Source organism: Periplaneta americana, chromosome 3, assembly GCF_040183065.1.
Source record: "Periplaneta americana isolate PAMFEO1 chromosome 3, P.americana_PAMFEO1_priV1, whole genome shotgun sequence".
NCBI classification, from domain to species: Eukaryota; Metazoa; Arthropoda; class Insecta; order Blattodea; family Blattidae; genus Periplaneta; species Periplaneta americana.
Genome location: NC_091119.1, coordinates 109,103,083 through 109,115,881, shown reverse-complemented (window position 1 = coordinate 109,115,881; position 12,799 = coordinate 109,103,083). Strand labels below are relative to the sequence as shown.

The 12,799-nt window shown below is 39.5% G+C and overlaps 1 protein-coding gene across 8 annotated transcripts in view; it reads left to right on the top strand.

Moving 5' to 3' along the window:
- LOC138696372 (mucin-17-like) overlaps positions 1-12,799 on the top strand; it is a 102,854-nt gene that overhangs the window by 20,468 nt on the left and 69,587 nt on the right. For all 8 annotated transcript variants that reach the window (XR_011331364.1, XM_069821249.1, XM_069821243.1 and 5 more), the window contains one exon: positions 5,535-10,890. Coding sequence is in view for 7 of the 8 variants with exons in the window: in XM_069821249.1 (XP_069677350.1) it covers positions 5,535-10,890 (5,356 nt within the window). In the remaining variant the exon portion in view is untranslated. The remainder of the gene's footprint in view (positions 1-5,534; positions 10,891-12,799) is intronic.

Here is a 12,799-nt window from a genome sequence, read left to right as displayed (position 1 = left end):
AATTTTCCATCATTTCCCTGACCACTGCAGATATGCTTACATCAACTTTTTTTGTACTAAAAAAATTAAACGATCTCCACCATTCCCATAGACATCCAGCTGTCTCCTTTATTCTTATCTTTGACTTCACTTTTTTTTTGTAGTTTTTATTTATATTTAAATACAAAACATGCAATGAAACTTTTTCTGGTTACAGAAAAAATTAACAATCGGTCAATCAAAGGACATTATGGAGCATGTCGACTACATGTCGGTTTCACAAAATGCTTCCATTCTGTTTTGTCTTTTGCTAGTTTCTCCCAGTTGGTAATTTCCATTTCCATGCATTCCTCCTGAATTTCATCTTTCCATCTGCTTCGAGGTCTTCCCAGTGGCCTTGTGTTGATAAAGGTGTTCATATATATTTGTTTTGCACTGCTGGAGTCTCCATACATATAACATGTCCTGCCCAATTTAATCTTCTGGTCCATATTACATCTGAAATTGACGGTTGATTATAAAGTTTATGAATATCATTACAGTATTAAGTCGAATGTTCCACTTGTTTTCAAGTGAGTGAAAAATTTTCTTCAACACTTTTTTGCAAGAACCATTAATTTGTGTTTTTCCTTTTTAGTTAAGCTTCATGTTTCTGATCCATATACTAGTACAGGGTTGGATTGGTGTTTTGTACAAAAATTAACAAAGTTAATGTAATTGTATCATCAGTAAGATACATTGAAAACATAGATTGTTATGATAATATGAGTAAATTAAATTAAAGAAAACTATGAAACTATACAAGCTATAATCAGTAAGAAAACATAAGTAATGACCATAAATTAAAAAAAAAAAAAAGGGAAAGAAGAAAATAATATAAAATTATAGAAGCTATAAATTTCATAACTAATATTAACATTAGCTCTGTTCACTTCCTGTTTCTTGTTTTCTTCTACAGTAAGTTAATATGGACTGCAAAAGCTTCTTCTTCCTTCTGCGCCTTTAATCTAATAATTTTCCTTTTTTCTTCATTATCTTTATTTCCTGTTGTACTTCTCATTTTTCAGCTCTTCTTTTATCTTCTTCAGTCTGATTTTGTCTAGTTCTTTGAAGATACTCTTCATAGTGTCTTTGAGAATTCCATAACATAGGTCAACATCTTCTGTGTTATGGAAACCTTCTGTATAGATCCATAGTATCTAATCACATCATATACATTCCTTTGTGAAACAATACTTCCTTCATGTACGTTTTCAACAAGAAGACCTTTATTAACTGAGAAACCACTCTCAACTGTTGCATTACCATGTGGAAATATTAGATACAATTTCACAATGTGCCACAACTTTTCATGTTTTTGACTGCCAACAATTGAAGAAAGTCATCAAGTCGTTGAGATGTGTCTGGAAATTTTTCCAAGAACTTTTTGAACTTTTCTTCCAAAATATAGTGTGCTTTGGTACACGTGGAAGAATATCGAACCTTTGCTTTCTGTGCAACATCTTCTGTAACTCTGTTTTTATCATAGAGAATACACCTAATAAGATTCCTCACTAATATTAACAGTATCAAAATGACAATAGAAGAAAAAGCACTGATTCAATATGAAAAACTTATCAGATTACCAGGAAACAATTGGCATTCATACAGTCCTCTCTGTAGATTGAAAACTCAAAAAAGTTTCATATCCATTGTTCAAGAATTAAAACAGAAAATCAATATCCCGAATTTAAAAGAAAGTTACAAATTAAACCAAACCCTTTAACTCTGTTAAATATAGAATATAATCTAAATTTAACAGAAGAAATACTGAAATCAGAAATAAATACTGAAATACTGAAACAATTGTCTTTAGAGACAATTAATATTAGGTACCCTCCACAAAACTGGCTTCATTTATACACCGACGGATCCTTGATCTCCAGAGAACAAGGTGCCGGTGCAGGTGTTACGTGCTGTCTCTTCTCACTTTATAGATCACTTGGATATGGAACAACAAGTTTTGATGGTGAAATTATTGCAATAAGTGAATGTCTCAGGAATCTTCTATGCCACATCAATAAATTTAAGAATGCAGTTATATTGTCAGACTCCAAAGCAGCTATTCTATCAATCGTCTCTAAACACACACCTTCATCTCAAACAGCAGAAATAACTAAAATGCTCTCTCAATTAATATCACTCAATAAAAGAATTTTATTCCAATGGATACCATCCCATTGTGGAATCCTGGGAAACGAGAATGCGGATGCTTTAGCAAAGAAGGGCAGCACTGCTACTTACAGACCTGTTACTAAATCTACGTATTACTCTGTGAAGAGATTTATTAAATCTACATACTTAGACTTCAACAAACAAAATTTGATAACACAATCCCAAGGGAAAAAATGGAACTCTCTGCATCAAAATTCACAGTTAATTCCCGATTTACCACGAAAATCGTCTGTAGCTGCATTTGGATTGGCAACAGGCCATGATTGTTTGGCTAAACACCTGCATAGAATTGGAATATATCAGTCCCCTAACTGCCCATTGTGCAACTCAAACCAAGAAATGGATTCGGAACACCTCAAAATCTGTGCTTCATTGGCTGGTCATGATAATATCTTTGAAAAATATTGGAGTGCAAGAGGTCAAATGACTTTATTGTCAAACGCCTGGCATTATAAAACAACAACATACCTAATAAAAGGTTAAATCTTACTTTTCCCTGATCTTGCTGTTTGAAAATAATAATTGGGTCCAAGGAGGACAACTCTTGAACAGGTTTATACCCATATTTTAAGGACATCGCTCAAGTACATGGCATGTCATTTTTCTTAATATCTGCTGGCATTCCATTCTGAATTGAAGGATTTCAGCTTCAGATGCAGCCACCTTTCTAAGAAGTTTCTTAGTTTGAAATCCAATATCAATATTTCTTAATGCACGCAGATTTTCTTCATCTGTTAAACCAAGACAAAGAAGCTTCTCAACTGTGGTAGGCATTGCATTTCGTTTTACAGATCTTTCCATTACATTCTTGATCAGATTCTGTAAGTCTGAGAATAAGTAAGGAGCAACTGGACTTGAAGCTCACATTCAGATGGTAATGTTTTAAAAAAGGAAAGTATTATCTCTCAGTTAACCTTCATTGGGACGATCATCCAATATTCATATATTTCAGTCAAATTCACAAAAATTCACTGACTCACATTATAAAAACAAATTCCTGACTTTCCCTGACCAATTTTAATTTCCCTGACCTTCAGTGACTTTTAAGGTCTGTGCGAACCCTGATTTAAGAGAAAGCCATTTATTTTTAATTTATTTATTTATTTATTTTTTAACTTTACAATGGATTCCAGCACGTTGTGGTATAAATGGAAATGAAAGAACTGACATGTTAACAAAAAAGGATAAAAAATTTGTGATCAAATAACTTGTAAGTTTTATGTGAGCCTATAAAACGAGTCATAAAAAAGAATTTCGCCTGTAATTATAATTTTAAATTAATCTGTGAAAATGATCATTCTAATTGGAGGAAAATACTGAAGAATCCTGGATTGATACCTGAAGCACCTCATAAATCAGCTGTAGCCATGTTCAGGTTGATCACTGGACATGATTGCTTAAACAAATCTCTCTGCAGGATTGGAATAACAACTAGACCAAACTCTCTCCTACGACATCAGGAAGTAGAGATGGATATGTATCACATAGAAATCTCTGAAGTTCTTAAGACACATGATCTGATATCAAAATATTGGGAAGCAAGTAAGATAATAAGTATGTTTTTTTTTTTAATTGTAGTTGGTTATTTAATGATGCTGTATCAACTACTAGGTTATTTAGCATCAATGATATTGGTGATAGCAAGATGAGGCCGAGGATTCGCCATAGATTACCTGGCATTCACCTTGCAGTTGGGGAAAACTTCGGATAAAACCCAACCAGGTAATCAGTCCAAGCGAGAATCGAACCTGCACCCGAGCGCAACTTCAGACCAGCAGGCAAATGCCTTAACCGACTGAGCCATGCCGGTGGCTAGTATGTTGTTAAATCAAGAGCATTACATACATACATACATACATTTTTTACTTTCACTTTATAGATATGGAACAACAAGTTTTGATGGTGAAATCATTGCAATAAGTGAATGTCTCAGGAATCTTCTATGCCACATCAATAAATTTAGGAATGCAGTTATATTGTCAGACTCCAAAGCAGCTATTCTATCAATCGTCTCTAAACACACACCTTCATCTCAAACAGCAGAAATAACTAAAATGCTCTCTCAATTAATATCACTCAATAAAAGAATTGTATTCCAATGGATACCATCCCATTGTGGAATCCTAGGAAACGAGAATGTGGATGCTTTAGCAAAGAAGGGCAGCACTGCTACTTACAGACCTGTTACTAAATCTATGTATTACTCTGTGAAGAGATTTATTAAATCTACATACTTAGACTTCAACAAACAAAATTTGATAACACAATCCCAAGGGAAAAAATGGAACTCTCTGCATCAAAATTCACAGTTAATTTCCGATTTACCACGAAAATCGTCTGTAGCTGCATTTGGATTGGCAACAGGCCATGATTGTTTGGCTAAACACCTGCATAGAATTGGAATATATCAGTCCCCTAACTGTCCATTGTGCAACTCAAACCAAGAAATGGATTTGGAACACCTCAAAATCTGTGCTTCATTGGCTGGTCATGATAATATCTTTGAAAAATATTGGAGTGCAAGAGGTCAAATGACTTTATTGACAAACGCCTGGCATTAGAAAATAACAACATTTTTTATTTATAAGTTTGTTGTAACAAGTTAATGTAAGTTCTGAGTGACAGCAGATATGAAAGTTCTTAGAACCTGCATCTTATGAAGTGTATGGGTTGATGTCATTTGTGGTTAAATTGGAACACAATTTGAAGATATTTATTTTTAATTTTGATCTGTTTAAACTCTGCCTATATTCATACTTAAATACTTGAAAATGACATTTTGTACTTTCTCGATTACTGACCAGCCTCATGGAATAGTGGTCAGAGCTTCTGGGTACAGTTCATGAGGTCCCAGGTTCGATTCCCTGTTAGAACGCAGGAATTTTTTCTTAAAGAGGAATGTTTCTGTGTTCGTCCATGGTCTGGAAATTAGGTTAGGCTTAAGTTTAAGATCTCTCCTGGCACTTCATAATCATCCAATCATAATATTAGCATCATCGGGGTAGCATAACTCTGCCTTCCAGGTGCCTCAACCTCAGAAGTGAGTTACAAATAAGCCATTGCCAGGAGAGACCAGAAATGTCAAATGACAGCTTGGTGGCATTGGTAAAAAAGAAACTTTCTTGATTTCTTTTCATTACAACCCATTTTCGTAGTTGAAATATAATATGGCATACAATTATTTTTGTGGTTAGTATATAGATTACGTTTAATGCTATGCTTAACTGTCATAAATCGAAAAGCTATTCTGCAAGATGCCTGCCCATCTTAGTCAAGATGTTGCAAGTATCTCACCATCATGTGTCTATGTTACGAAGTTGAATTTGAATTTTATTTTGCAGATATATATCGCACGAGACGTCGAGAAGGCTCGACTGTTATGGACAAGTTTCCTGATGATGTTGCAACTGCTGAGAAACTAACAGGGGGTGATCCAGATATTCTGAGAGATACAGCATTTGCTCCAGAAGAGAAACCAAATTACCGTGATATTTTTGGAGGGGATAAAAAGACTGCTTCACCTGACAAAAAGAGCAAACATAATGGCTCCCCAAGTAAAGACAAAGTGACCTGGAAAGTAAAACCTTTGCCATCATCTGCAAATGGGCGAAGGACCCAGAAGTCTCCATCATTGCCATTGTTGCAGCAGTCACGACAGATCACGCACCCGCGATTTGTGAGTGAGGTCAGGGATGACTCGGACCATGTGGTGCGCATCCGACAACAACCAGTGAGCACACCAAACCGGGATGAGCAGTCAGGCACTCCAAGTCCTCAATACAAGTGCCATATCTGTGACTTCACTTCCAGTCGCCTGAACGTGATCGTCTACCACAACAAGTTTCATAGTGCAGATGCTGCCAACAATGGTAGAGGAGTCAGTGACAGAGGAAGCTCTACCAGCAAAGCAGCTGGGCGAGGTCGAGGCAGGCCTTCTGTAAGTACCCCTAGTGACAAACCTCGAGCCCGCAGTAAGAGCATACCCACTGTATCTAACACCCCCACAAGAGCAGATAGCATTGGAGAGAGGAGTGTCCCCAAGAGGAAGCTCATTGACGAAAGTGACACAGAAGCTGTGAAGGATGAGTCCAATGCTGTTTCCAAGCAGAGTCCAGAGAAACATGCCAAGACAGAGAAGAAGTCGCCTAAAACCCCGATCTTTGGAAAGAGAAAAGGAACTAAATGGGGTGGAGAGCGACCTGTAAAGAAAAAGAAAAATGATGAAGAAATACGAGAAAAGCTTCTTGCAGACTGGGATGATGAAGATGAAGAACAAGAAGAGAAAGAGATCGAATTAATCAAGCAAGAGCTAAGCAAGAGCGAAATAGCCAACAATCAGCCATCCAACCCTGTCCCAGCTACAAGTCAAAGTGAAAGTGTGACTGAAACAAAGCCTGTTGTGGAACCTCAAGAGACAGTAAAACGTAAAGAAACGTCTTGCTTTGATTTTGATGATGCTGAGGATGCAAACTTAGGCAGTGAGTTAGAAGAAAGGGCTAAGAAATTTGTAGAGAATAGAAAAATTCCTAGAATAATAGATGATAAGATTGATTTAGCAACGAAACGCAAGTGTATTATTGAGGAAATAAAGAGTGTGAACTCGGTAGAAACATTAAATACCAAAGCAGTAGAACCTGTACCAGAAATTCTTCCAGTCCAGGCTCCACCCAAGGAAAAGACTGAAGAAGATGAAGATGAAGAGGAGGAGGATGATGAGGAGGAGGAAGAGAAGGAGAAGGAAAAAGAGAAAGAGCAGGAAGAGGAGACAGAGACTCCCACTGTGGACAGTGAAGATATGGATACTGCATTCAAGACACTGCTAGCTGAAACTACTGTACCTGTGCTACCTGAAGTCCCTGAACTGCCTAGCACCGTTACTAGTCCACCCCCTGATGTGGAGAGTTCATTGCCAGACATAGTGCTGGATAGCAACACTGGCCATATCGCTCCTGACACAGAGATATCAGTATCCACTCTGCCTGACAGCAGTGGAGGTGACCATGATTACAGTATCAAGAAGGAGTGTGAAGAGGCAGCAACGAAACCAGATGAAAATGAGGATAAGTCCACGAAAACAGAGCACAAGCAGGTGACTGAAAGTGCTCAAGTCTCAGTAGAGTATGACGAGTTGGAATTGGATATCAACTCAATGCCTGTCGTGATGACAGATGCCATAATCACAGAGGAGCCAGAATCGAAACCTTCACTCATGCCTGCATCTGCGCCTATTCAGGACCTGATCTCAGATCCCTCTGAGAAACCTTCAGTATCACAAAACGAGGACACAGTGAAGGCAGTCCCTGTGGTGGTTACGACAACCACTTCAGAGATTCCTGTCTTGCCAAAGAGCAGTGTCATTGCCAGTCCTATGCCAGGTGGCAGTGGTGGCTCCCTTGTGAAACCTGCACAGGGCACGCCTATCAAAACCATGAAATTGCAGGCCACACCTGTATCAGCGCCAGGGACCACTGTTGCTGTATCAGGCGCTATCAGCAAGTTAAAGAGTGGGAGTGGAGCAACTGTTATCTCTCAGAAAGGTCCTGGGGGTGGGAAGTTGGTGATAGTGCAGACATCTCCAGGTCAGCAGTCAAGGTACACAGTAGGCAAGACTACTCAACAGCGTGTGACACAACAGCAAATCGTGCAGCAGGCAGTGGGGGGTGGTAAGGTAGTGATACTGACCAAGCCACAGAGTGCTGGCGGTCAGCAAAAGATAATTACAACGGCACTGTCTCCACAACAACAGCGTATTCTGACGACAAGTGGCAAGCTGCAGGCACAACCCCAACTAATAATGACGAGCACAGGGGCAATATTGACTCCAATTAATCCGAGAAGTGTAATGGCCAAGGGCACTAAACTTACTCCAATAAGTCAACAACAGATGAGGGCTCTACAAGGCAGTAAACAGACAGTGGGAACCAAGTTCACAATGCAGAGCACTCAGGCCAAGGTGATACTGCCTACATTGCAGAAGGCTTCTGTGACACAGACATCTCCAGTTAGGGTTATTGGCACACTAAAACCCCAGTCCAACACAATACTCATACAAACTACACAGGGCACTGCTGTGTCAGGGACAGTACTTAGCAAGCCTGTAGCAGCTTCATCTGGACAATTGCAGGCAAAGCTTAGTGCAGCCCAGCCTGTAACAAGACTTTCCACACCGAAACCAAAGATTCTGACAAGCACTGGTGGTGCTTCAACTGTGCAAAGAATTACTGTGCCCACCACTGTGGGAGGAAAGACGGTTCAGGGAGCACAGTCACAGTCAAAAGTTCTTGAAATCAGACCTACAGGTGCACCACGAATGGTTGTCCAGAAGGTACAAAGCCCACTACCTGCTAAGACTGGAAGCATAGGCTTGTTGACAAATGTGTCGCAGGTAAAGAAAGTGAGTGGTATTTATCCCAGGGCACCATCCATTCAAAAGATTAATCAGCCTGCCAGTCAGACACAAGTTGTGCAAAAAGTATCGACTCAGCAGGCAGTTCAGAAAGTTATCACATCACAAACTGTAAAGAAACCTTTATCACAACAGAAAGTCACTGATACTAACATAGTGTCAAAGCGTGTGCCAATTGTTGTACCTGCAGGCAGTTTGCAGTCAGGTGGGGAAATTGCCAGCCTACAAGCTTTGCAACCAAGTGTTACAGTCACACAAAGTGTGCCTCAAAGCAGTATGGCACTATCCACTCCGCAGAGCATTGCAACATCCACCATTCCTGTTGCACAGGGCAGTTCCATAAGCCTGCCCAGCTTGCAGCCAGCAGCAGTGACAACATCAGGAACATCAGTCATAACACCTGAGCATATAGCACAAGTGGTAGCAGCAACACCATCAGAGCAGCTTGGAGACGGTGGTACAGCCACATATGTGTTGGTCACTATAGATGACTCAGTTGCCCTGCAGCCTTATGACAACTCTACTCTCCTGACTTATGATGGTAGTGTGCCAACTAGTGAGGGCGCAGCACGCACTTTGTACATAGATCCAGCTTCCATCAGTACATCAGGAGATTTAGAGAACATCATCCTGACCATTGACAACTCTGCATCAAGCTCTGGGGCCGTACTGAACCTGGGACAGACTAGCACCATGCCTGTGAACCCTGCAACGAGCATTCCAGTCGAGAGCTCAGCATCATCTGTATTCAACATAGGGCCTTCTGCTCATGTGTCAGGCAACAAAACACCCCAATCTGGAGGATCCAACCAGGACATTCTTGCTGAAGCACTGGCTAACACCCAAGTCTTCCAACCTGACAGTGCAATACAAGACTCCCTAACTGTGGTAAACAGCAGCCAATCCACTGTAATGACTCCACGCCTTCTAGAGCCATCCCCTCTCCTTACTTCCACTCCTTCCACCCTGCATCAGGCTACAATGTTGTTGCCCTCTCTGTCTACTGTTCTGCCACCACCAAATCCCGCTGGTGTCTTAGAGACTTCACTGACTTTGAACCAACCTATCATGACTCCTCTAGAGGTTCCATCATCTGCTGTTCCAACATTGCAGGCTCCTCCTCCTGTTCCCTCTTCACTAGAGCTCCCACTCACTATAACACAACCAGCTCTGTCAGTGACTTCTCAGTCATACTCTACTCTACCAGTGACTGCTTCTTCTCACAGCTCATCAGAATCTCCTGTGTGTAATGCCACATTGCCAGTGACCATGACTGAACCAACAACAGTTGCCACAGCAAACTTCAACCCTTCAATGCCACTTTTGTCAGAAGAGACTGACTCCCAGTGTGAAGTTGACAATACATCAGCTTCCCAGAACACCTACAGTAGGAGTTCTGAGAACCAGCAAGATGCAATAGATAGGAGACCCCTTGAAAACCTGATGCAGGATACAGGACATACTGTCCTTACATCCTACTCTAACACTGACAATAGTGAGTCCCAGCACAAGGATTCCGAGGTGCCCGACATGAAGTTGTCAGAGGGTATCACATCTAGCAGCACACAGTCTGCATCAGAACCACAATCAGCGGCAGAAGCTGAGGTGTCAAACCAGACTGAGATGCAAACTGCTTTGGAATCATCTGTTGTGGATAACAGCACTTCTGATACTAATCATTCCTCATCAAGCCACCTTGCTTCAGATGGAAGCCCGCACAACACCCCTTATAGCCTTGTGACCGAAAGCAGCACTTCTCACACTGAGACCACTACCCCTCTGCCATCCTTCACCGAGATTTCAGACAGTACATCGAGCATCTCAGCAAATGCTGTCCAGCCACCCGATGACTCCACATTTGAAAGCAGTTCTGAAATACCAGTGGAAGATCCCTCATCCTCACAATTCCAGGCCACCGCAGAAGATGTAGGTGTGCGCTCATGTTACATGCAGAGCCCACCAAGTTCTGATGAGAAGATAGTGACAAATGATTCCTCCTCACAAATCCTAGACTCTGCCCCTAGTTCGTGTGACACAGATGTTCTGACAAGCTTTGAAAAGGCGTCAGAAGTGACTGGTTCTGCAGAAAAACAGGGTAGCTTCTCATACCCTCCAGAGGGTGTGTCCCAAGGCCTGACAGATGCTGTTGTAACTAGTGTGTCCCACTCCATGCCTTTGCTTATGGATGAACCTATGACAGAGGCTGCAAACGACTCCACAGGGTCAGATGAGCCCCTCGGGACAAAAAGTGCTTTGCAGGAAGATGACATGAGGGTTGAACAAAATGAAAGGTAATAATCTTACTGTATCTTAATGTATTACTTACTTCACAGATCTATCGCTGTGAGTAGGGGAAGGGAGAAGTGATTAAAAACACACATGGATCTGGTGGGCAGTCTTACTTTTGTGCAAGTATCTGTAGATTTATGATATTTGATTTGACTGCTGTTTGCAGTCTGAACAAATACATTAGGTATGCTGCCTAGACTTTGTCAGTATCAAGCATTCAAGTAAACATACTTGGACATTAGTTCTTAAACTGTCATTGTAAAGTTACCAGTTTGTGTTTTCCGAAGGTTCCCTCTCCCACTGCTCTCTATAGGCGGAACATAACAAGTGAAAGTGAGAACAGACAGTAAGACTGGTTACAAATGCTCTAAGGGCACGAGACCCATCACTAATCCTTGTTTTACATAGGAGCTTCTGTTGTACATGCAGCATATGATGTGTATTGTATCTGAACATATGATTTATGTTGTCTGAATGTTTGTGCGAGTGTGGTGCCACATTAAATTAAAGTTTTATGTTTGTACCATATCTTTATAGTCACAAGATATTAATCTTGATTTTTTTTTTTTTTTTTTAATTTCTTCGTGCAATTTACAGAGTTTTCCTTTACAAGCTGACATATATTCATGTCAGGTTCTTCTGTCTAGCTTTCATTGGATATTAATACTATAAATGACCATTATATGTATGGTATGGTGCTTATGGATCAACCAGAACAGGTTTTTCCTCACACGAAGATATTCTTTTTTGTTCTAAGTTTGGCAGTGCTTTGCTGCTTAAAATACTTCTTTCTTTATTATTAATCACAACCCATTTACACGCAGTGTATGGGTTTCTAAATCGAGAACAGCTGTACATGCATATCAACTTTTATGTAGATTTATTTTCTTTTACCATCAGAGACGATATATTAGAGATATATTTGTATATGTTATAAGACTGCTAACATTTCAGAGTTATGATTTTGTATGAGAATCTCTGTATAAATGTGCGATCAAGTGTAACTATTGTCATTGTATTATTTAACATTGTTCATCTGGTTTCATCTGGTCATTTTTTGAAAACAAAATTATAATAGAGTAAATGCATTTTAATACAGAAATCTTAATCAGTGGATCAAAACAAAAGAGATTTGTACAAGAAATCTAGTTTTTAATCTGAAATTATATATGAAGTCATCAATTTTCCTTGTATATTTTAAATTTCTGTATGAATTCTACAGTACGATTTACGATTTCTGTATGAAAGCAAACATTATCTTATTTGACAGTTTATGGCACCATAGTGAAGTTTCAGTTGCAGTTATATATTGCATCTGTGTGTTAATTGGTATGTTTATTACTTTCTTTTGAGTGGAGATAGGTTTTTTACTTGGGAACTTAGTAATATAGTGTTTAACTGTGCACTCCTATGTATTATTTGTAACTTGGAACAAAGTTTTATTAATAGGAATACAAATAAAAGTTGTATCTAAAGTCGTATTACTGTTAACTACCGTGTATTAAACTGTGTTTATGCCAGGAAACAAGACATTGAAATAGCATATCACCCTCTAGCCTACACTGTAATGTTTTCAAGTCACAGCTAGTGTGTTGGTCCCTCCTATTTGCAGCTACACAAGTGGTATTGAATTCTTCTAGTGTCATAGCATTGTGTAAAATTAAACTCAGTGTTTCATGTATACAAATGATGATAATACATTATTTTATTCAGTATATTCTCACATTCTTGGGGTGTGTATACCTTCTGGGGTGTATGTGTGTGTGTGTGTGTGTGTGTGTGTGTGTATCATATTAGCCACGTTTTATTGGAGGTAAAATGGAGAAGATAGGAAGATTTTGTATCCATTATTTTCAAATTCTGTATTAGTCTCTGTCTCAGAATAACAACATTTTGCAATTAGACGGACTT